This window comes from Calonectris borealis, chromosome 10, assembly GCF_964195595.1.
Source record: "Calonectris borealis chromosome 10, bCalBor7.hap1.2, whole genome shotgun sequence".
In the NCBI taxonomy this organism is placed as follows: Eukaryota; Metazoa; Chordata; class Aves; order Procellariiformes; family Procellariidae; genus Calonectris; species Calonectris borealis.
Window position 1 is genome coordinate 19,677,127 of NC_134321.1, and position 24,804 is coordinate 19,701,930.

Here is a 24,804-nt window from a genome sequence, read left to right on the forward strand (position 1 = left end):
CGCCGCCTCCCCCAATCAGCGGCCGCCAACTCTCCCGTGGAGGCCGCAGAGCGGCCAATGGGAGGGGGCAGCGTGGAAGCCGGGAGGGGAGCGGGCCAATGGGGCGGCAGCGGCGGGGGGAGCCGGCGCGGGGGCGGCGGTGCCGGTGCCGGTGCGGCGGGCGCAGTGCGCGCGGGCTGCCGAGCGAGGCGGGATGCGGGCGGCCCACGGGCTCTGGGCGGCGCTGGCCCTGCTCCTGCTGCCGGCCGGCAGCCGGGCCCTGCGCGACGGGGAGTGCGAGGGTGAGTGGGGCCGGGCCGGAGGGGGGGGCGGGCCCGGCCGGCGGCCCCCGGGTCCGGCGAGGTGAGGCCGCTCCTGCCGCCGCTTCCCACAGCCCGGTCCGCCTGCTGGTGTGAGGGGCCGGGACGCCGAGCAGCCCCGCGGCTGGGCTCCGGTCGCCCCCCCCCGCCCTGCGCCGCCGGGGCTGGGGCCGGGCCGGCAGGAGCGGTTCCTCCCGGGGCAGGAAGAGTCTCGGAAGTCCGCCCAAGTGCCGGGGCGGTACGCAGACGGCGGCGGAGCGGCGCGGGCAGCTGGCGGCCCGCGGGGGAGCAGCGCCGCCCCCGGGAGGCGCGGGGCGGGGCTGCCGGCGGTGCCCCGCTCCCTCGGGCTGGGGCCCGGCCGTCCCGCGGGAGGGGGCCCGGACCTCCCTTCCGGGGGTGCTGCGGCCGCGTCGGGAAGTTGCCGGTCCCTTCTCGTCCGGGTTAGCGGTAGCGCAGAGCTCCCCCGGCAAAGGAGAGCACCGACCCCGGTAGACTGGACCGTCTCCTCTTCAGGCTGGGGAGATCGGCTTCTCGTCTTTCCCAGCCCGGCGTGTGCGAGCCGGGGCGCGGGGAAGCGCTCTCCCCGACCCCTTTCCGAGCCGGGTGACGGTGGCTGGAGCACCGAAGCAGGGAGCTGCTGCCAGGCAGCAAGCAGGGGAAGCCAGCGCAGTGACTCACCTGGGCTCCCCCCTTACTCATCACAGTGTTATGTTTGCCTCGGCTTTGTCCACTGACTGCTGGAGTGTTGGGTGTCCTCTCTGTAAAGAAGCGGTGTTCAGCTGATCTAAAACAAACTGGGCACCAGTACCACCTAAATACAAAAGCCTCCGGGGTGGAAGCTGCTGAGCTGCACAGCAAATGAAACTGCTCTGGTGGAACAGAACAGATTCCCCAGGTGAAGCAAGAAAAACTTGAGGTGGGGCTATAGTAACTATTTGGGAATTCGTGGTACTAACGCTCACCCCTTCCTCCTTTTTGTAGGGAGAGAAACAGTAAGACAGAAGGAGGGGGAGGGAACATAGTAAATCAAAACTTTCGGCTGCTGTCCCAGCACTAGGTTGGAAACTTATTTCAACTGTACTGTAGTCGTCGGTACCACTGCCTGCAGCATCTTTATTCTTTCCAAAGGTTTTCACTTCCAAACAGCGCACAGTGGACATCAGTGTGTGTCTGTGACTGGGGACAAACTGATGTGAGGTAAATGATGGTGTTGTATGCATACAAAAAAATGTTTTCCTAAATGGCCCAGCTTATAATTACGTCTAGTTTTAATATAACAAGAGTAAGTTTCTGCTTGGCTTTGTGCTGGTCATACTCGATTTCCTGTATTTGCCCGTCCCCTGTGCCATGGCTTGTGTTCAGAGTTGAATACAAGTTGCTAATGACAATAATATCTGCCGATCCCTTCCTGTTGGGGTAAACAAACCACATAAAGGACACAACTTGCACCTTTCCTCTAGAGGCAGGCCAGTGCCTGGCACTTGTCTCACACCTGGAAGTCGTGAGAATCCACAGGTCCTGCTGCAGGAATTGGTGGGGCTGTAGAGCTCTCGGTCCAGGCGATGCTGATGTTCACAGGCGAGTTGTGTGAGCAGCAGAATGAGCAAAATCTGACACTCTGCAAACTGGCAGAGTCTCTCTCAGTGCCCTGTCGCACAGATCCTGCGTGCTGCCGTAACCGCAGCTGTCTGCCCTCCTCCCCTGTGACAGGCGGGTGTGCTGAGCCTGGTCTGCAGCGTATGCGGAGTGACTGCTGCCAAGGGAAGGTGTAATGACTGAGTTGTACCTGCCCTCCCACAGGCAGGAACTTGGATCTGTCCTCTCAACTGCTGGTGCACTGGTGAGAGTTTCATTATCTCTGAGACTCTTCCCTCTTTCAGTCTGAAACCGATTCAGAAGCTTGTGCAAATGAAGAGAGGAGAAACACACCAAGCGGACATAGCATGTGATCACATAATTTTTTTTTTCTCTTGGAAATAACTTACCTATGAACTGAACCAACTTGATAATCAGTGATACCATATTGCTAAAACCAGCACACGTGGAGTCTGTAAGAGGATTATGTAGAGTGTTTTTCAGTCAGAACTGGTTTTGAAGCCTGTGGTCTGACAAGTTGCTTCCCAAAGCAGCAAGAATAAGACAGAAAATTAAGTTTACATTTTTGCACAGGTACTGTTTTGTGTTGTATCCCTCAGCTGAATCCTGCTGCTCACTCAGGACAGTGTACAGAAGCCACTGGACACTTCCATGGATCTGGTTTCTCAGATTGTCAAAAATCCACCAAAAATACCAGGGCATATTCTTGATTCACGTGTGCTCTGAAAGACTTACTGAAATATGTGTGAAGTCACTGACTGCTAAAGCAGCTTCTAGAAGTTCAGTTCTCCAAATCCTTTATTCTGTTTCCCTACAAGTGCCCTCTAAGAGCTGCCACGAGATTACTGCAGTGGCAGGTAACTCCATCCATCTTCCCTTCCAGTGTGTGTTACGTTCCTGGGAAGGTTCTACCAGAGTCTAAAGGACAACAATGTTGAGTTCACACCTGCCAGTATTGAAAAGGAGCTCTTGAAATCCTGCAAAGAAGCAAAAGGCAAAGAGAACCGCCTGGTAAGTAGTAGCAGTCAATGATACTTGCCTCTTGAGGGACTAAGTTGTAGAACACTTGGCAAACGAGGGGAAACTAGTGCTTCTGAGTTTGTATGATATGGCTTCCCAGGGGCTGTTCTTCCTAGCTCTGTGGCCACAATTGATCCTGTATTTTTTATAAGAGAAGACTTGAGTTTGACCTCTTCACCTTAAAAACTAGTCTGTCAACAGACATCTTACTGGCTGACCTTGTTTCTCCCTGTTACTGAAGCGCTGGGGATTACAAAGCTTTTATTTGCTGTAGGACTTCCTTGTCCCTTAAACTGTATTTGGGGTGCTATATAAGCTGTTAAAATATTCATGCTCTTCAGCTGTTTAGCTGAAAACTAAAGAAAGGAAAACCAAATTGCCCTAACTAAAACCAGAAGTCAATCTGCAAATGAGGAGCCCCAAGGAAAAGGCCCTGAACTCTCCTAAGAAGAAAACTGCAGAGAGACACCATCAGAAATGCAGAGGGGGAACGCTTCAGAAAGTCTTTCTCCTTGAATGAAGAAGACTTTATTCTTAATCCAATTCAATTTTTTATAAAGTTGAGAAACAAGACAACCAGCCTCCACAGCTTTAAAAGCAGTGTGATGGAACATATCTGCTCAGTGCCCTGGGCTCAGAGTTAGGCTTCCTTTTGCCTGCCTGAAGCGGTCCCTTGGAAAGGTTCTGTAACAGTAAACATCTAGCTGCAAAACCAAGCGAGGAGAGAAGATGGGTAGAAAATTCTCCTTTTAGAAGCATTTTTCTATGCATCCCCACCTCATTCTTTTCTTCCCTCTAGTGCTATTATGTTGGGGCCACAAGTGATGCAGCCACCAAAATCATTAACGAGGTATCAAAGCCCATGAGTCATCACATCCCCGTGGAAAAGATCTGTGAGAAACTAAAGAAGAAAGACAGTCAGATCTGTGAACTAAAATACGGTGAGTTGCCAGCATAAGGGGAAATGTCCATGCTTTTATGGGGTATGGATCATTTGGGGTAAAACAGCATGCTAAAGCTACTCAGTCCTCAGTTCTGTAGCAAGATCGCTAGCCTAATTAGGTTGTACAACCTGGGTTGCTCTCCACGAACATCCTAGAGAGTTTTACAGAGATGCTTAGGTACGACTGTTGGCTACTAACCCTTTTTAGCTTCTGCAGAGCCACTGATCTGCCTTGAAATAGGTAACTCCCGGGCATATCAGCACTACGGCACACAAATCGCTATTTAGAATATTGTATTTAGAAGAGCGTGCAGTAGGGCTTGGCCTGGGTTCGTAATCCGAGCTGCTCTTCTGTTTGCCGGTAGCGGGCTGATAAACACTTCCTTCTCACCTCCTCTGGTGTCTGCTTAGAGCATTCAGCGCTCTGTTTCTTGCCACCTTGAACTCTCGCGTTCCTAGATGATGTACTGAAAAGACTAACATGAAGAATAGTTTTGGAAATAATCTTCTGACTGCTTTCCTGTATCTCTGCCCTTGCATTCCCCGGAGACGCCCCTTGGATTGTGGGTCTTCATGCTTCTCGTTTCTTGTACTAATGTCCTGTTGCTTCCTAAAAAGCTTTTTTTTGTTGTTACTTGTCTCTCCTCTGAAATCACTCTGCTACCTTTTATTTATCCAGCGGAAGAGAGAATTAAAAGTATTGCTGCTCATAAAACACAGGGGCTTTCAGGGCAGTTGTGGAACTCCTTCATCTAAGCTGCAACCAAATTTTCTGGCTTCTAACCATGACTTTTAGTGTTAAAAACCTTGTCTGCTGTCAGAAGCCTAACTCAGACGTTCCTTCCACCCCCGGGAGCCCGGCACCTCTCTCCCTCTTGCATTTTGGCTTCCTCGCCTCCCGTACCGGTCTCCGCAGCAGCCGTCGGACCCCTCTCCTCGCCGGCTCCGCACACAAGCGCACCGGCCGCCTCCTCCTCCGCGGTGGCCGCAGCGGCCCCCCCAGGCGGAGGCGGGGGTGTCCCCCGGGGCGGAGGCAGCGGCCGGGCCCCCCGCTGAGCGCGGCTCTGCTCTCCCCGCAGACAAGCAGATCGACCTGAGCACCGCCGACCTGCGCAAGCTGCGCGTCAGGGAGCTGCGGCGGATCCTGGACGACTGGGGCGAGGCGTGCAAGGGCTGCGCCGAGAAGTCCGACTTCATCCGCAGGATCCACGAACTGATGCCCAAGTACGCGCCGCGGGCCGCCGGCGCCCGCGCAGACCTCTGAGGGGAGCCGGGCCGGGCCGGGCCGGGCCGGGCGCTGAGGCGGCCGAGGCGCGCGCCCCCGGCGGCGGTAGCTGAGGCGGCGCGCGCTGTACGGGACGTTCATTAAAGTACAACGGTCTCTACCGGGCGGACACGTGCCGTGTGACGTGATTGCGGGGCACACCCACCCCCCACGCTCCCCCACCCCCGCGCGCCTCTCGGCGGGAGCGGCCCCGCGCGCGCCCCTTCCACTCAGCAGGGGGCGGGGTTTTGCCGGGCGCGCGCCGCCGCCCTTCGTGATTGGTCGCCCGCCGTCACGTGCGGCTGGCCGTCCCGGAGGCGGGAGGCGCTCTTGCGTCACGTCGCTGTGCGGCGCCATCGCGCCCCTGACGCCGCCATGCGGCGGGACGCGGGGCGATGACGTAGAGCCCGCGCGGCGCGGCGGCCGGAGCCGCCTTCGTTCCCTTTTGTCCAAGATGGCGGCGGCCGCCGGAGGCGTCTCCTGAGCCGCGGGCCCCGGCGCCATGAAGCGGGGCAGCGAACGGGACTCCAGCCCGCCGGGGGCTGGGGGAGGCCGCGCCGCCGCCGCCAAGCGGCCCCGCGAACGCGAACGCGAGAGCAGCAGCCGGCGCGGCCCGCACCGGAGCTCGGGCGCCTCCCGCAGCAGCCGGGACAAGTCCACGCCCGGCGGCGGCAGCGGCGGAGGCGGCGGCACCACCAGCGGCGGCAGCGGCGGAGGCGGCTCCAGCTCCCGCAGCCATCGCGGCGATGAGCGCGCCGGCGGCGGCGGCGGCGGCGGCGACTCGAACCACCGCCCGGCGGGGAGCGGCTCGGCCTCGGGCGCCCGCGGCGGCAGCCAGGCCGCCCCCTCCTCCTCCTCCTCCTCCTCCTCCTCGTCCCGGGCGCTCGGCGTGCCCAAGGCCAAGGCGCTGCCGGGCGCCGTGGTGGCCCCCTCGCTGCTGCTGGCCGGGCCGCCGCCGGGCGCCGCGCCCTCGCTGCTGCTGGCGCCGCTGGGGGGCTCGGCCGGCCTGGCCGGGGAGCCGCCCGGCTCCTGTGAGTACAAGACGCTGCTGGTGAGCGGGCTGAGCGCGGCCCTGCCCGACCAGCTGCTGGAGGACGGCCTGTTCCGCCTCTTCCAGCGCTTCGCGGGGGGGGGCGCCGGGGACATCAGTGTCAAACTCTCCCACACGCCCGAGCTCGGCCGCGTCGCCTACGTCAACTTCCGACACCCCGGGGACGCCCGCGACGCCCGTCGGCACGCCCGGGCTCGGCAGCTGCTCCTCTACGATCGGCCCCTCAAGGTGGAGCCGGTATATCTGCGCGGGGGCCGGAGGAGCCGCACGCCGCCCCCCGCGCCCTCGCCGGAGCCCCTGGGCTACCTGCCGCCCATCCACAGCACCTACCAGTACAAGCAGAGATCGCTCTCTCCTGTCACCAGCCCCTTGCTGCGGGAGCCGCGGCCCAGGCATGCTCACGCTGCGGCCGCCGCCTTCGCTTTGGAAGCGGCCGCCATCGGGCTCTCCCGGGAGCGGGAGAGGGCCCTGGATTATTACGGGCTGTACGACGAGCGCGGCCGCCCTTACAGTTACCCCATCGTGGCTGAGGAAGACCTGATGCCAGAGGACGATCAGAGAGCGACCCGCAACCTCTTCATAGGCAACCTGGACCACAACGTCTCGGAGGTGGAGCTGAGACGTGCTTTTGAGAAGTACGGCATCATCGAAGAAGTGGTGATCAAGCGCCCTGCCCGGGGCCAAGGCGGGGCTTACGCTTTCCTCAAGTTCCAGAACTTGGACATGGCGCATCGGGCCAAGGTCGCCATGTCGGGCCGCGTTGTCGGCAGGAACCCTATCAAAATTGGCTACGGGAAAGCCAACCCTACTACCAGGCTGTGGGTGGGTGGTCTTGGTCCAAGTACTTCCTTGGCTGCCCTGGCGAGGGAGTTCGACCGCTTCGGCAGCATCAGGACTATTGACTACGTGAAGGGAGACAGCTTCGCTTATATCCAGTACGAAAGCCTGGATGCTGCCCAGGCTGCCTGCGCGCAGATGAGGGGCTTTCCTTTGGGCGGACCGGAGAGGAGACTCCGAGTGGATTTTGCCAAAGCAGAAGAGACAAGATACCCGCAGCAGTACCAGCCTGCACCGCTGCCCGTGCACTATGAACTGCTAGCTGACGGGTACAGCCGACACAGAAGCCTGGAGCAAGACTTGAGGGTGCGAGATAGGACTCCTCCACATCTCCTGTACTCGGACAGAGACAGGAGCTTTGCAGAGGCAGACTGGGCCAGCCCTGCCAAAAACGCTGAACGCAGAAACAACTTGGAAAGCTACAGCCGATCGGTGCGTAGCCGGAGCGGAGAGCGCTGGGGCAGCGACAGCGACCGCAGCGTGCCCAAACCATGGGAAGAGAGGCGGAAACGCCGGAGTCTTTCCAGTGACCGCGGGAGGACTACTCACTCGCCTTACGAGGACAGAAGCAGGACAAAGGCCAGTGGGCCAGCTTTAGACCGCAGCCCAGACAGGGCTCGCAAGGAGAATCACACTACAGAATCCGGAGCCGAGAAAGAGCAGAGTAACTCCCTTCAGAACAATCGTCATGCGACTGAGGAGAAACCCCATCGTGAGGCATCCGATGCTCCCCAGCCTAAAAAAAGGGACAGCGAACGCAATCATCGAACTGGTGAATCGGAATCAAAAACTCACGAGGAGCCAAAATCTGAGACCAAAAAGCTAAAGAATTTATCGGAATATGCTCAGACACTGCAACTTGCTTGGAATGGGCTTCTTGTGCTAAAAAACAGCTGCTTCCCCACCTCTATGCACATCCTGGAGGGAGACCTCGGTGTCATCAACGGACTCCTTAAAGACCATTCATCCGGCGGGAAGTTAACGCAGCTCAAAATTGCTCAGAGACTTCGGCTCGACCAGCCCAAGCTGGATGAAGTAACTCGCCGTATCAAACAAGGCAGCCCCAACGGCTACGCTGTGCTCCTGGCGACCCAATCCACCCCGGCAGGGGCAGGGGCTGAGGGGACCTTCCCTGTTGTAGAGCCTGGCTTGCAGCGACGGCTTCTCAGGAATCTGGTCTCCTACTTGAAACAGAAGCAGGCTGCTGGGGTTATCAGCCTGCCCGTGGGAGGGGCGAAGGGCAGAGACAGCACAGGCATGCTTTACGCGTTCCCTCCTTGTGAATTCTCTCAGCAGTACCTCCAGTCAGCACTAAGGACATTGGGAAAGTTAGAAGAAGAACATATGGTGATAGTTATAGTCAAAGACACTGCCTAGCCCACACTGTCTTTTCCAATTCCATGTTTTCTTTGTGTGTCACACAACCCAGTTGTTTTTAAGGCCGATCATTTTGGTGGAGGCTCAAAACACCTCGACCAAAGTGGTAAGATTTTTAGTTTCTAATTAATTTTAATACCATTTAAATAGAGCCCATTTTATTCGTTTTTAATATGTGACACTGTCCGCTGTTGTTCTGTATTTTTATTTTTTAACTGTATGAAAAGTTGTCAGTAAAGCCTTGTTCACTGATGGATTTCTAAACTTGTGCGGTATCCTAGTTTTTACGGCCCAGGAAGGGCTGGTTCCCTGTGCTGTCAAGAGCTGGGAGGTGATGGTCCCAACCCGTTTCAGTTTCTCAGACCCCAGCCTCCTGCACCTCCTCCATCTCTTTATACGTGTCCTGCCAGGTGGGAGGGGGAAGGGGGGTTCTTTGTGCTGTATGAGAGACTGAAAGGTTGGTTCTGTAGCTTTTTTTTTTGTCCTGTTTGCTTTTTATTTCGTAAATCTGAGGCTGGATGCATTCTGGTTGATTCTCTATTTGAGGATAGAAGCTTCCCAGGAAGCCAGCTACCAAGGAAGCAAATCCTGATCAAGAAGCAAAGTGATTGATTTTTATACATAACAAAAAAAATTACAATTAATACTTGGCGAAAAGTTTGCTACTAAGGAGTCAACTCTGTATTCAATTCTGTGAGGTTTGAGAGTACCCGATACATGTCTAGGTCAGGTAGAAGTTCCTGGGTAAAACAAAAATGAGGCTTGACATTCCCAGTTTTTATAAAAGGAAAAAAAAAACAAGCAGGAGAAAAAAAAACTCATTTAAGGGGGAACCCTCTTGGGCCTGTATTAGATGTAGGACAAGCAAATAAAGGGCACAAAGGTTTTGGTGAACTGCAGGTGCCCGTTTGCGTAGTCGATCATGTTGCACTATCTGAAATCCTTTACTGAAAGACAAATGGCAAAATTTTTTTGCTAAAGTTGAAACTTGTTTGCAGGCCTACAAAAAAAAAAAAGAGATAAACATGTCTGGCTGTCTGAAAACGTGTTATGTTACCGCAAGTAACCTGTTTATGACTGTAGGAAACTCTGGAGATGAAAATTTGAAATTTAGGATGGGATGGTTCCATCACCTTTTCTATCTGTGGTATGAGACCGTTGTTCAGGAGAGAAGCCAGGACATCTGCACCTCCAATTGCTCAGTAACCTAAGGGTGTGGTAACTAGTTCAAATTTGAGTTAAAATCCACACTGTTCAGTTTGGGGATATTTTTATTTTTTAAAATTATGCCTGTAGACTTTAGGAGGCTTACAGAAAATCGTGTGGGATTAAAAACACTAAATTTTAAAGTTTCTTTAAATTTGCAGGTGGTTTTTTTTGTTTGTTTTGGTGGTAAGCAAGTGAACAAAATCCTGGGAGAACCAGAGTCTTTCTTGCACCAGTCTCTGTGACCAAGCAGACTCACTTGCTGACAGCTGCCAAAGGCCCTTTTAAAACTGTGCTCTCAGGTATGATTGGTATCAAAACCTATAGCAGGGAGCATAACTCAGTCTAATGATGCTTTTATTCTTTTTTATTTTTTAACCCTGCAATTTCACAGTAGGGACATCATCAGCTGATGATGTATGAGCAGTTGCTTAATTTAATAAGGTATTGATATCAACAAGTATGGGTTGGTTTGTTGTTTTGGTTTTTTTTAACATTTAATACTGTGATTATATTAAAAGTAAATCTGATGAGTTAGTGTGATCATGAGGGGGTTAGTATTTCACTTGATGATGCATCTTCTGTACCCCAGAAAATGTAATTCTGTCCGTAAGGGCCCGAGTACAGCTACAAGGCCACGGAGGGTTTTGTCCGTGGTGTGCGGGCACGGTTCAGCGAGAGGCGAGCTGGCTCGTCTGCTGGGAGCGGCAGGGCTCCGGGAAAGCTGATTCACGCTGTGGGAGCAGAGGAGCAGCCCCGCTGCTCCCAGCAGCCAAGCCGTGTCTCCAGGCTCGCCGCACTGGGTTGCACTGGGCAGCGCAGAGGTACCCTCCACCGCACCACGGCTGCACGGCGTAGGGTAGCTGGACTGCCCCTGGTTTTAAACGGTTACAGGGACACCGACTTTTAACCTTGTGACCGAGTCCCCGATGCTGTTGTAATGTAGACAGTGCCAAATGTCAACAATTGTAACCGTTAAGTGTTATCTGAAACCAAGTGCTATTAAATACCCCTTATGGCCAGAGTCATAGAGTGATTAGAGCTTTTTGTCAGAGCATCCTACGTGTTGGAGATGTCCGTTCAGTCTGAGGCAGAGTGCGTGGTGGTGCAGTAACGAATGCCTGGCTGGCTTCTTGCCGGCAGGGAGCTGGAGCTCGTGCTGCTGCGGAGTGGCCTCGTGTGTCTGTGTCTGTGCATGTGTGCGTTACAGCGTGTGAATGTGAGGAATCGGAACAAAAAAGAAAAATCAATACATGATAAAAGCTGCAACGGTGCCTGATGGCAAAGCTAGGGAACCACTAGAAATCCCCCATCTCCCGCTCCTTTTGAGGCAAGTAAATAATAATGTAGGGGTTTTTTAGAAGACAAACTGTCATGCTTTGGGTTGGATAAGATTTTTAATGATGGGATTTCTGTTCCCCGAGGTGGCTGACGGTTGTAAGCATGCAGGCATGAATGGGGGACCAACAAATCTCCCTCCTACAAACAAATTAACGGGCATAAATGAGAAGTTGGAGAGTTTAAGGGAAGAAATACCTGGGAGAGAAGCAGCATCAGCCCTCTAACCTGATGACCTGAGCCTCTCGGCTCCCCAGGACGCAAGCGAGCCACAGACGTTGCTTGAACAGACAGACTGCGCTGAGGCCAAAGGCCCCGGTGGTCCTGTCCCCCATCCCCTCACACATGCATCCAGGCTGCTCCCGAGAGAAACGTGCCTGAAAAAGGGTAGGTAGATGGTTACAGCAGAATAACGCTACACCTCTGTCTTACAGCTTGCAAGACTTGGCCATTAAATTGGGATGGGATGCAGTTCTGGGGAGAAGATATATGTGGGGGTGGGAGGAACACCATGGCCCTAGTTGGGAGGCCAAAGACCCTCAGTGATGGTGGAAGATGGTGGGTGTAACAGTGCTGGGGGGTTGTTTGGGGGGTGGGGGTATCTTTCAGCCCGGTACAGTCACGGCAGTAAGGTAATCGTAACAGGGTAATGGTCTCTGTCTCTCTGAGGGGGACCTGAATCTCAAAGCGGGACCAGGGTGTGGGATGGTGGATTCCATGGTCTGAGCGCGTTACTGTTTAGACTGAGTTGCTCCATTTTTTTTTTTTTTTAATCACCCATTCAGTAAATATTCTGTCTTACAAAGCCTCTTTTTAACATCAGTTGTTGGCTGTCTTTACTGCAACAGAAACATGGGCAAGAGGGCTAGCCCTAGGCGGTCCCAGGTGCCCAGCATGTGCTGATGAGCCAATCATACCTTAATTACTACCCTTAGCCAACACACAGGTTAAACTACTGACCAGCCCTGAGGTTTCTACCCTGCTCTCCAAGCCATGGCCTACATGAGATTTTTTTGAACCACTGTGCCGCAGGGATGTGCGCGCAGCCTCCCCGGGTGCTGGCATGATGGTGACGCAGCCTGCGCTCCATGGAACTGTGTTGCAGTACGGCAAATGGGCCGAGCAGTGGCTCATGGTCCGGCCGCGGAGTGAAGAGGACCATGCCGATATGAGGGCAGGGGCTGGGCTAGTCTGCTCCCATCACGGGAGGAAACGCGGCATCCTTCCTGCAAAGGCTCCCCTCCCTTGCAGGGAGAGGTAGGTATACATACGTCTCCGCCAGCCTGGCGGGCCGTATAAATGCCCCTTCCACCCCCTAACCCAAGGTCTGTAATGGCTGCATAGGAGAAGAAATACTGTATGGCTTCACATCAGCAACGTGCTGCGCGTATTCAGGAAGCTTACAGGCCTTTTCCCAAACATCACGCTTTTAAATAGATTAAAACATGATGCCAGGGGAAGAGGTGATTTTCCAAACACTGAGATTGCCCCCCATCCCAACTAGTTACAGACGTACGGCCTGACAAAAACAAACAAATCCCCATTTTGCCCCCAGCCCGTTGCAGCCACCCTGTTCCCCAGCACTCTTAAATGATGCCCCGCAAGAACCAAGGAGGTAGCCGAGGGTACAGGCTACCCCGCGGTTGCGTATTTAACTTCGGCAGCTCTGCGATAAGCAGAGAAGCCGAGACCCTGCCTGGGAAGGCGGAGGGGGCCGCTTTAGCAGGTTTTGGTGGGTGACCCGCAGGCTGCAGCAGCCGGACCCTGCCTCCTTAGCCACGGGCTAAGGTCGCAGCACGGTGCCTTTGGCTCCATTCAGGAACGCTGGGATGGGTGTGGGAGGGGAGGGACTGCACATATACTTACAGCAGCCCGGTTTCAAGTCAAATTTATAATAGGAGCTCCATTCTAGATGTTTTGGTTCTGTCTCAAAAACTGGTTGGTTAATTTCTCCGAGGTAGCCAGGCCCAGAACAGCAACAGATGCAGCTGATTATAGCTGTGGTATAATGCCAGAACAAGATATGGACATCTGGCACAGGATCTCCCTCTGTTATTAGTAGTTGAGTACGTGCTTTATTTTTTTTTCCTCTCCTCCTGAGCAGCACATTTTCTAAGGTAAAGTTGCATAAGATGTTTTTTTGATAAGGCAGAGGCTGGCTTCCACAGCTGCTGGATGGCATATGCGATTTTCAATCCCCTCTTTTAATCAGAATGCTGCTCCAATTGCTGGTCTTAAATGCTGCAGTAATCGCAACTCGTTCATCTTTATTGACTCTGTAGGGTACAATTATCCGTTATAAGTTGCAGCAGAACCTTTCGTTTTAATTATTAACAAGCAGCCCTGGGTAAGTGCATTAAGTAGATGCGATGCTGGAGGGAAGAAAAGCTATCCCTTCTCTTGGTTAAAAAGAAAATCCTTCCTCTTCAAGCAATGAAACCTTGAGCCTTAGTTGAAATGAGCACAGTTGCTGCTGGAAAACTTGCTGTAGTGTCAAGGAGCGAGAAGCCTCCAGCTCCCTGTTCTGTCTCAAACCTATTCTGAAAGCGGCCAAAACGAGAAAGGGTAAAAAGTTGAGTGGATGTTATCTGCACACCTGGGAATAAACAGCACATTTAGCAGCCTTGCCCAAGCAAGCGATGAGCACACTTACCTCCCAGCTCGCACAGAACTAAGCTGTGCAGTTGTGTGCCGTACAGTGAAACCAAACACTCAAGTGCAATTTTTTTCATCCCCTTCTAAGGGCAGGGCCTCTTGTCGTGTACAAACAGGAGCACCTATTTGCCTTCTGCCAGTATAGCCACAAGGCAGCTACGTAATGCCAAACCACACAGGGATGAGGAGGCCCAGGCAGCTCCCTCCTCCTGACGCACGCCAGCAAGGTGGTGAGGGTTCCCTGCAGCTCACCGCGCTTCCTGTCGCTGAACCGCAGAGTGGATCTTCTGGTGCATCTTTAAACAAAATCACAGCCTGGCACTAGCAGCACCTTCCAGCTCCCACACGGCGCAGCGAGGACGCGGCGCCATGCTGCCCACAACCCCTCTGAGAATTCAAGGCTGCCAGGCAAACCAACAAGTCAGATTTGAACCCGCAGGCGGTGTGAAATGTCGCGCAGCTCTGGGAGTCCCCGCGGACTGGAGCAGCGGGTGGAGCCTGCACTCTCAGACATCTCACCCCTTGTTTACCTTGCCCTTCATTATCGCAGCTGGGCTGCTGGCTACACCGAGCTGCTCTCCTGCACAGGGCTGCGCTCCTCAGGTGTGCACAGCGCCGCTTTTGCATGGGTGGCAGAGGAATGCATGGCTACAATTCACAGAAGACAGGATTTGTATTTAATTTTTTAATAAATACACTTTACATTAAAGAAAAAGGCCTTCAATTTGCAGTTTCCACACAGAGGGCAAGAGGGAGGGGAAAAAAAAAAAAAAGATTAAAAAACTTGAACCACAAAGGGCAGAGGGGAGAAAGAGGGCTCAAACTTCTATCCCAGATCTCCATGTCTTCAGGAGTACCAGGCTCTGACTAGGCCAAGCCAGGATTTCAGCCTCCCACTATACCTGGTATCGCAGCAAGAATCTCCGCTGTAAACAGCCGGTACGTTCAGTTACCAAACACCCCCGGGGCTCTTCCCTGGAGGACAAGAGCATCTGAAACACACTGGCGCACTAGCAGGTGTTAACACCTGTTGCTTTTTTTTTTTTAAAAAATAAAATCATATTTAAAATAAAAATATTCTCACTCCTCAACAATTTTAGAAACCATGATCCTCTTATTTCATTTAGCAGTTGCATAAAAATGCCTCTTCTTTTAATTTTAAACAATTTTTCTCCCCCGAACCTACCCCATGGTAACAAGGTACTACAGGAATACAAAGTTCATCCCCTCTTTACTAGAACACCTGCCTTTTTTTTTTTGTTTTGTTTTTTTTTTGTTTGTTTTATATAAAACTATTTCTGTTCTTTAGGAAAGAACTTTATACAAAGAAAATATATTGTGAAATATCTTCAGAAGTTTCCTTGAAGAGGAGAGTCATCTCAGCCTAAAATAAAAAATAAAAAAAAAAGGCAGAGAGAAAAGAGGCCTAACCCCAGGTCTCTTTATTATAGAGCCTCGGACTTAGCCCCGAGCCTCAAACTGACTCAAACCAACACAGCGGATGGGCTGGAGTTCCTTAGGTTTTCCCAGGAGAAAAAGGGTTGGGGTGCTCAGAATCGGTTTCCAATTTGGTCTCCGGTCTTCTGCTGGGAAGGGAGCGTCTCCTCCTGCCAACACCCCGCCTGGCAGTCACTCCTCACTCATTCAGAGACAGGATTATGTCGTCCTCCAAGTCAGAGTTATCTGAGCTGTCGGCTGAAAAGGAGACACGTAGGTTATGTTTGTTATGTTTGGTTTGTGGAAGAACACAGTTGTCAGGGCGCTAAGCAAGGCAGCGCGTTCATAGTTACAAGAGATGGCCACCACCTGCTTGAGAGCAGCAGCTCCCCAGCAATGAGGGAGGCAGCTAGCACCATCAGTGCACTTCAGATCAATCAAAAGCAGTTAGCAAATCTGCACCAGAGCTTTCTTTCCCTGGTTAAAACAGAGGGTCAAGAGGAGAGCAGCTTTAGCAAGTGCAGTTTCTATTAGCTGGCAGGTTTTCTTCCTATGACAAGATGGGGAGGAGGACACCAGCAGTAAGTTACCTGCACGTGAGCTGCCTGCACAACTTTGCACATCTAAGTGCAACAGCTCTTCATGCCGGGGGCTGGACGGATCTGGCAGTCATTCCCCACAGGCGTTATCTCAAAGCAACCTTGACAGTTCCACCAACCTGATCTGGTGAAATATGGCCGCTGTATAATGTGCATGGGGCTAATTCATTACGCAGTAAGTTAGACCCAGACCTTCTCAGACTAGGTTCTTATTTGCCTGTCGCTCCCCTCTGCACAGCACAGCGGGAGACCTCCCCACTGAGGGGGAAGCAATCCATACACTCGCAACTAGAGCCCTCCTCTGGCAACCCAAAGGTTTCTGTAATGAATTTAACTACATGGCACTCATTAAAGGTGACCTGAAAATTGTGCTTTTCCTGGTTTTCTTCATTGTGGTACAGAATGAAGACATGAAAGGATTTGCCAGAAGCAGTCACACACACACACACACACACTTGCTTTTTATCTTAAAACATAAGATCTCTCCTCCCTCAGTTGTGCAAGAGGGAAGTGGTAGCAGCTCTGGCAGCAAGAGGTCTCCTGCCTTACCTTAGAGGTGACGTTGGTTCTTTTTCTTATGTGAATTCATTGGATGCTGCAGTTAACTAGGTGTTAAAAATATTTAATAAAAAAAAAAGAAAAGACACCAAGACTTCCTCTTAGCCATCTCAGTTATACTGGATCTCTAAAACGCCTGTCAAGGTAAGTAAGGCCTTCTAGAAGGTTCACCCCTTCTCAGATGCTTTCCTTAGGAAAAAAAAAAATCACAGGCAAGCAGCAGAGGGCACAAACCCTTTCCCCCAACCCTCCTCCCTGAAGATCAGCCAGCTGCCCTTCCACTGAGATCAGCGAGGGATGCTCTAGTCTCACCATCCATCACACTGAGCCTAAGCTGAGGGGTCATCAGTGCTCCCAGAACAGCTACAGCCATGGAAGGAGAGTTGGAAAACACCAGCCAGTGCTGCAGCAGCTACACTTACACAGTAAGAGGGAAAGAAGCACAAGCGAGATAACAATCCAGAAACTCTAGAGAAGAAAAGCTGAAAAAGTTGTTGCTTTTTCTTTTTTTTAAAAAAAACACCAGAGGAAAGCTTTGTAAAGGGATCTCCTAACTCTTTATTCTCCAGTCCACCACACAACCTTCCAATTTTGAGCTCCATGTCTATAAGGAAACCTGACTGCAGTTAACTGCTTGGCAGAACTTATAGACCTTCCTGGAAGTTGCCACTTTCGATTACAGAAGAAAAGAGGAAACGAGAGTCAGCCACACTGCTGGTGAGAATTCCATATATTTCTTCCATCCCATGTCACATGTGCATTTCAAAAAGGACACCCCACTGGCCCAGGAACAAGCTCTTGAAAGATCTGCACAATGCATAAACTGCTTTGGACAAGACAAACAGATCCACCCTCCCTAAGGTGGTGACAAAGGAGGAGGAAGACAAATTTATACTTAAAAGTTCTCCATGGATTATTCCTGAAAAGGAAACAAAACCTCTTCTAAAGCACAAGGAACCAAAGCCACTCAACTTTCCTGTTTCAATTGTTCTTTGAATTATTTTGTTTTGAAGCACACCCACTGTATGTTATGGAGGTTCATGCAAAATACAGCAAGGGCCTGCAGTAGGAAGCACTCTAAATACATCACCGTGCCTCAGATCTGTACTTTGCAACAGTGTCAGTGTCCTTACAATTTTTAATTCTGGAACACAGCATAAGCAAAGCAGAGGGAAATTCTAATTGCTCTTGCTGGGTGACAAACAAAAGCAAGCCAGATGAAGTTCAAGTGACAGAGAAGAAGCCGCAGAACCCCACTCATCAAACCCTGTGCAAGGACCATGCATACATCAGCCTGGCAGAGCTGCACTCCCTGCTTTAAGTTCCCAAAGATGCTGCCAAGCAACCTAACAGCCACAGGATGGGCCAGCTGCACTCCACAGCGATACCAGATCAAAGTTCTGATCAAGTGGTTCTGTCCATAAATGGTGTACAGATGTGGCCATCTCATAATACGCAGTGCTCTGCAGAGCACACCTGAAATAACGAAGTGTCAAGTAGCACCTAGTTCTGTTACAGGAATAGTTACTGAAATGGCCTCAACTTCCCCTCCATTCTGCCCAATTCAAATACAGCACTCTGGGTGCTCTCTTAGTAGCTTCTGGCACTGCACACCCTGAGGAAACAGAAGTGGAGTTGTGTCAAGAAGGTCCTGCCCACTATTGGGACAGGCAGAAGTTACCCGCAATCCCACCATCTTGAACTGCAATATGCTATTAATGAATTTGAGCTATGTAAACGTCCTATATGGCCCTGCATTGTATACCTACTACCTTCAAGCGAACAGCAGACTGACCCCACAGAGTAACTCTGGCAATCTGATTTGGCCGCATCCGTAAAACGACTGAGCTGCATTCTAACAGAAAAGAGGGACGTGAATGAGTCTGCCAGCCACATTAGTGCCAAAACAGAGGCCTGGCATGCTTAATGCTCCAGCGCGCTGGCAGAGAAGATCGATTCCCACCTCAGCTGTCACATTCATCTCCTATCACAGCAGGACTTCAAAAACCTTGCACACTGTCATTACTCATCCTTACTAACCTTTTAACTTAAAGTATCTATATTATCCCCATTTTACAGCTTGGAAATTAAAAAGAACTAAGTGGCTTGGCTGCGCATACTCAAAAATTGTGCTGCAAAAAAGGGAACAGAATCTAGTGTCACAAATGCCACGCCTGATGCTATCCTACTCACCTTCTCTTTCTTGTGAAGCCTTTTTCCAAATTTAATTGCTACATAAAAAGTTCAGATCTATCTTTCTTATACACACATACACACACACGCTTTGATAACTTTTCTAGTCTCTGCATTTGTGGAATGCCAGAAAAAGAGAACAATTTAAATTTTACCCCAAAAGTTATGTTAGCTTCAGAACAGTCTAAAAAAAGGAAGTGAAGTCAGAAACGCCATGTTGGTTTTGCACTTTAAGCAATTACAAAAGAGAAAGAATAGCACCAACGAGCAAAAATGCTTCTCTGTCTTTACAGGTACAAATAAGGCAGAGAAGACAGGTGAGGTAACAGTTCAACCAGTGTCCCTTGAAGGGCAGAACAGGCAAGCAATCAGACAAGGGTTCTTCACATGGAGTTTCTTGGCCTGCCTTTAAGTTTTCACACACGCACCTGGGAGCACTTAAAGAAAGGAGATACCTTCCATTCCAGAACTCATAGTTGTTCTCTCAGATAAGAGCTGTTTTTACCGACAGATTACTTTGATAGGCCACAGGTGAACCAGCATGATGATTTCTGCCTTTCATACTAGTGAGGGGGAAAGCCAGCTAAGGGAAGACCTAGATGTTGTATATTTGTCAAGACATTAAACAGAGGATAAGGTCACCTGTGGTCACCAAGCTGGGCACACACTTACTATCTCCAAGAATCAGCTCGACTTCCTCATCAGCATCAGAATCTTCATCTTCACCCTCATCTCCTTCTTCCAGGAGGTTGGCAAGCTCCTCATCATCGGAGGGAGAAAAGTCATTTTCTCCATCCTCACCAGCATTCTCATTGTTCTCATCCTCCTCCAGCTCAGCCTCCAGCAGCTGGTCCGTATCTAGTTCATCAAGGTCATCTGTATCATCATCATCTTCATCATCATCTTCTTCCTCTTGCTCTTCTTCCTCCTATAAACACAGCAAAAACAGTCCATTGCAGACATTAAAACAAATGTAAAATGGAATAAGAATAATTGAAGAAAACATACCTATAGTTCTCACTTCTCCCCACATCCAGACATCACCCATTATAAACACTTTCCCATCACCCATATAAACACTTTCTCTCATGACACGTGCTAGATCATCTGCAGGCCTGCAAAGTCTTATCTGCAAAATGCTGGTGCAACACAGGCACCATGGGCTCAAGCTCCTCTCCAATACTGGCCATCAACACGTGTCACCACAATGCACTCTTGAGAAGGACATGCAATAAGACCCGTTAATGCATGGCTTTGTTGCTAGTCTTGTACAAACTGCTTTAGTTTCAACTGGACCAAAACCTCTACTTTGCATCAAACAGCATGCAGCGTGGATGTTCAGTCTCTCAGTCATTCCTGATTTAGATGAGATGTAAAATGTAGGGAAAGATACTATTAGCCTAAACCAATTCCTGAATCACTCAGCTTCAGATGGTAGAACTGTTTAAAGCAGCTCAGAAGTCTCATCTTTGGCATTTACCTGTGGATCAAAATCTTTCTCTATCAAACAGTAAGAATTTGCATTCAATAAAGCAACGGAATTTCTCATTGTACAGATCAAATCCAGAAATCCGTGTCTAGCAGATAAAACTGAGTGGGAAGAACCTGTTACAGTCCTACTGTTCTTCCAAACAAACAAGAGGCCAAAAAGTGCCATCAAAAGCCAAGCTCCAGGAAGCCTCCAAGACTCAAAAGAAAGAGTTCAATATACCTGCACATCTCCTCAGAGTCACACGCTTTTTCTCTAACAGAATGCTCTCATGTGGCAGGAAGGCAGCTCTCAAGTCATTCAGTCTTAATTGCCCCTTTGTTTTGGGAGGGAACACATTTTGCAAATATGAAGCAATTAAGATAGATATTTAACAACCCACTTCAAGGGTTAGTTTGGTCCTGAAGCTCACCACACTCACACTTTTTAGACTGCTGCATTTTCAGATCTAAAAGCACAGAGGAAAAAGACCTTACTGTCATCTCCCCAACCTACTTTTCCTTCAGTCAGTGCTATAAAAAAATCCACCACACCCACACAAATCCAACATCTGTCATAGGCAAAAGAAACAATGAATGCCAAAAAGCCTCGGCAAATTTTATTGTTTCTTCACTTGCAAAAGGCAGCCAAGTCTCCTCTACTGACCAGAAACGCTGTGTTATTTAAATGGAGATTACAGTATAAAAGCATTGGTTTGCTAGATACAGTTTTCTTTCTGAAAGAGCTTATATTAAGCATAAAATTAAAACAACCTGTATTAAAGCCTATGCTTATTTCAGGCAATTACAAACCTTACTTTGAGTCAGTAAGTCCTCAAATAAACGGACATTGCTTTTTGAATTGTATACACACTGGGAGAGGATACACACTGTATACTTGCAGTTCACAGTTTTAAAATGCAGTGCCACATTGAGTATAATTTTCCGTAAAATATATTGAATTGAGTATAAAAGCTTTTGCCTTAATAACTTTTACTTTTGTTCTATGCAGTATCTGCAGAGAGACCAACGTCTTAAAGTTTATTACTCTATTCAGAATTGAAAAACTGATTAAAAACTGAAAAGGCAGGAGAGTTTATTTTCCTTTTTCAGTTTCTAAATAACTCCGAAGTTGGAAAGGAGGAGATAAATTTATTTTAAAAGCTTGGAAAAATTAAGCCAAGTTTTTCAGTGTCTGGAGACAGACACACAACTGTAGACATTAGGAAAAAAGTGTATTGTCTACAAGATTCATTTAGAGTCCGTGTAGTTGAAACCTAAAGGATTCTGAAACGAGTTAGGTACCCTCTTAGTTTCCACATCTGTGGAATTTCTGAAAGCATTTTTTTCCTAAATATCTAGCCCACAATGACTTAAGAGACAATGTCAAAACTACTGAGTTTGATTATGTTTCATATTTAATGTATTTATTGGAAATTAAAATACTATTTTATCAACATTTTCATTCAAGCTTAAGGCAAGACATATATAGTAGTATCATCCTTCAAATATAGGATGAAATGAAATATAGTTGTATAAAGCTAAAGATTTCTTTTGGCTAACAAGAATAAGCGCCAAATTACACAGAAAGGATGTATAATTAGCTGCAAATTAACTTTGAAGGATTATACCAATCAGTGAGGAAAAAATTCCTTTGTGAAAATACAAATAGCAACAGAGTACTAGAGAACTGAAATCAATGTTTCCACCTTTTCAGTTTAAATTACTTAATCTGAAGTAGGCTACACTCATTTAAAAAACACCTAAGAACAGTAAGATGAGATCTAAATTATACTTGTCCCTGGTAAACCAGAAAATAGCGTGAAAACCATGCTACAAGAAGTCACATGTGCATGTGACAGAGAGAACGCGACATGCACAATGCGCGTCCTTACCAAGCTGAATGAGTGACACAGAACACAGTTCAAGAGGAGTGATCTTAACTACTGAGAAACCCCTAACTCGTCATGTTTTAAAGAACACAAACAGGAACCTGGAAAATGTGGTGCTTCTGCTAAGTAACATGTGAATTAATTCTGCATTAGCTTCTGAAGAATCCAAGCACAAACCTCTGCAGGCACACTGCAATACTCCAGTCTAGAAACACAAGGCTTGCATATATGTGGCAAGATCTCTCTTAAGAAAGCACACTGACCTTCTGCACCCAAAACCAGTCTGGGGGACATATAGCTGAGAAAGACTCCACCTGGTATTTCCTCATACCTAACACCATCATATGTAAGTGATATCCAGTCTGTTAATGGATATCTAGGATGTGTCCTCATCAGATACCACAACTGTCTCACATAAGGGATCCATATACAGACAAAAAATGCCATGCCTTCCCCCGTGACTCATACAAACATACTGAATAAGAGCAGTGAAAAAAATCATTGCACAGTGTCACAGGGAAGATAGGCAGAACAGTTATTCCAAACCATATCTGGATTCGTGAAGGAAAAACCTGCAAAAGCAAGCTCCTACCTGCTCACCAGTAGTTCCCAAGGGCTTTGGGCAATGACACAGGTGCTGCTAGAAAAAAGAACCAGCATGCACATCTATGCAAAACAAGCATGCACCTCTGCTTATCTTCCTCATTGCAGTAAACTTATCCACGGAACCCATGGACCAGCACACTCCATATGACTTAAAAAACAGTATCAGGGAATTGTTTTAGCCATCACTAACTCCTTTAGATGCCTAAAGATACTCTTCTATTTGGGTTGTTCTCTACAAAAGCTGCTTAGATCAGAACTTGAACTGTTCATGGAGTCCTCACATTCCTCCTCTGCTTCCTTAGAGAATATTCTCTTCCCTCTCCAACAGAAGCCACTTCACAGCTGCCAGCTATCTTTACGGAAGGCACAAGGGTAGTATTGTAGAATCACAAACTGACCATCTCCTAACCTTCCCTCTGTAAAACATTTTACCTCACTACCAGCACTCTGAGTCACTGCCTGATATTTCTGTGTGCCTGCTCTACAGCCAGGTGCACTATTATTACCATACAGCCAGACCAAAACCCTATCTTCCTATGTAATTCATGTCAGATCATAAACAATCCCAACCTGAGGCTATGATGGAGGAAAAAAGGAAAAAAACGTAATGCTCCCTTTTAAATAGAGAAGGCAACACTCAGACGGACGTGATGGAGCCCAGCTTTTGAGTTAAGGATGTCACACTGCTACCCATTTTAGTTACACTGATTCAGGTATATTAGTTGCTTGTAGATACCTAAACTTAGGATTAACTTAAGGGAGCTTTACCTTGATAGATGCCAAGAGTAGAACAGTTTAAAGTAGAGTACCCATTGACCCCTAATGACACTCAAATTTGTGATTATATATTATACAGACATGTATTAATTTCATTATTATATATTACAGTGAATACAAATACTAGGGGTTTTCTCTGTTACCTTCACAATACTGTACCAGTGTTACTCTTCTTCATCTCCAGCATACACAGATGTCACTACATAACAACTGCAATGCAGAGGACATTATGGTATCGACGTACCTGGATGGCCAACTTTTTCTGCTCTTCGAAAACACAGTACCTCCATTATAATAAAGGAATTTTAATCTAGGAAACACCCACCCTGTTTCATACACAAAATGGCTTCCTGGCCCCACTTCTCTGCATAAATACTTACTGTGCTGACTTCACCCCAGTTAAAGCAAAAAGACTGCAAAAACAAGGCAATGAACAAAGACAAAGCTGACAATTTAAAATGAACAAGAGAACAAAACAAAACCCCGGTTATAATTATAAGGGGATAGCAAAGAGGGAGGCAGCAACTTTAGTGCGGAATAGCTATCCTCAGATGTAAGTAGGATGTCCACACAGAGACAGGTCCCAGTTTAACTTAGAAATTGTTTGACTCAACTATAAAGAGTTAATTTGAAGTACTTTAGGTGAAAAAGAGTAGTTTAGGTGAAAAAGAGTAGTTTAGGTGAAAAAGATCATCTATGCAAAGGGTTTGTATCCGCTTAACTCAAAAAGTCTTAAGAATGTAAGTCAGTAATGTATAGTACCATCAGTTACACACTTTAGACAAGTATAAAGGATGCAGGAACTATCAGTTCTTCTAGTATAAGACTGCAGAATGGGACAATTAATTTAAGTGTGCATCTGAGAGAAATCTCTCAACACTCACTAACTCAAAATTCACTAATTCACTTACACAGTAACGCATAAATAGCTTCAACGCACAGTCTATGACCCTGGAACTACTTTGAGGATGATTAAGAGGGCAAAAGTGATTCACATCAGCTTTTTAACATGCCTGCATACAGGCAGATTTACAGAGATGTAGTAGTACAAGAAAAGCTGGACATTAACTTACAGAATCAGAAAAGTTGATTACATAGCAAAGGATTATCTCAAGATCACCTCAAAGCAAATTACTGGTAACTTAACTCCACTACCAGTTTGCGATCTCAGGCAAAGATTCAGAGAGCCAAGTAGATTTGGCTCTATTAATTTATTATTTATAACTACAAAGGAAAAAACTAAACAACATCCCCTAAAGGAAAAGCATATATAGGGTTGGCAGCACTGTAACAAAAAAATGCTTGACCTAATTGTTCATATGCCAGTATTTACAACCCATTCAGAGCTTAGTAAATATCCTTTGCTCTTGTCCAAATGTTATGTATTTTCTTCCATATTGTCCTTTGATGAACATTTGCATGCATTTCATAGATTTTCATCATCATCGTAGACTTTCTTACTGTTCCCCTTTACCCATTCATTTTGCATATACAAAATTCAAAAAATTTATCTTTTTGGGTAGTACCGGTTATTGACACTTAACATATTCTCCCGTGTTCATCTCTCAAAAAACATTCAAAGGCTCACTTATCCAAACTCTGATGCAAAATACATGTTAACTAGGCAGAATTTTGATTTTAACACATTTCTGCACTGTATTTTTACATTAAATCAGTATATGTACAAAG

At 48.5% G+C, this 24,804-nt stretch overlaps 3 protein-coding genes across 11 annotated transcripts in view; 2 read left to right on the forward strand and 1 right to left on the reverse strand.

The window, feature by feature from the left end:
- The first annotated feature begins 130 nt into the window (after positions 1 to 130).
- MANF (mesencephalic astrocyte derived neurotrophic factor) lies at positions 131 to 5,243 on the forward strand. Its single transcript, XM_075159258.1, has 4 exons — positions 131 to 281; positions 2,779 to 2,906; positions 3,715 to 3,856; positions 4,938 to 5,243. The coding sequence occupies exons 1-4, from the start codon at positions 194 to 196 to the stop codon at positions 5,120 to 5,122; spliced, it is 543 nt and encodes a 180-aa protein (XP_075015359.1). The 5' UTR covers positions 131 to 193; the 3' UTR covers positions 5,123 to 5,243.
- Positions 5,244 to 5,532: 289 nt separating this feature from the next.
- Positions 5,533 to 8,651, forward strand: RBM15B (RNA binding motif protein 15B). The gene has a single exon (XM_075159266.1). It carries the CDS (start codon positions 5,625 to 5,627, stop codon positions 8,385 to 8,387), a length of 2,763 nt encoding a protein of 920 aa, XP_075015367.1. The 5' UTR covers positions 5,533 to 5,624; the 3' UTR covers positions 8,388 to 8,651.
- Positions 8,652 to 14,240: 5,589 nt separating this feature from the next.
- The window catches only part of DCAF1 (DDB1 and CUL4 associated factor 1), a 53,976-nt gene continuing 43,412 nt past the window's right edge, over positions 14,241 to 24,804 (reverse strand). For 3 of the 9 annotated variants that reach the window (XM_075159265.1, XM_075159260.1, XM_075159261.1), the window contains one exon: positions 16,672 to 19,301. In XM_075159265.1, coding sequence (XP_075015366.1) covers positions 18,987 to 19,301 — 315 coding nt within the window. In that variant the 3' untranslated portion in view covers positions 16,672 to 18,986. The other 6 variants (XR_012675082.1, XM_075159264.1, XR_012675084.1 and 3 more) reach the window with 4 other exon arrangements.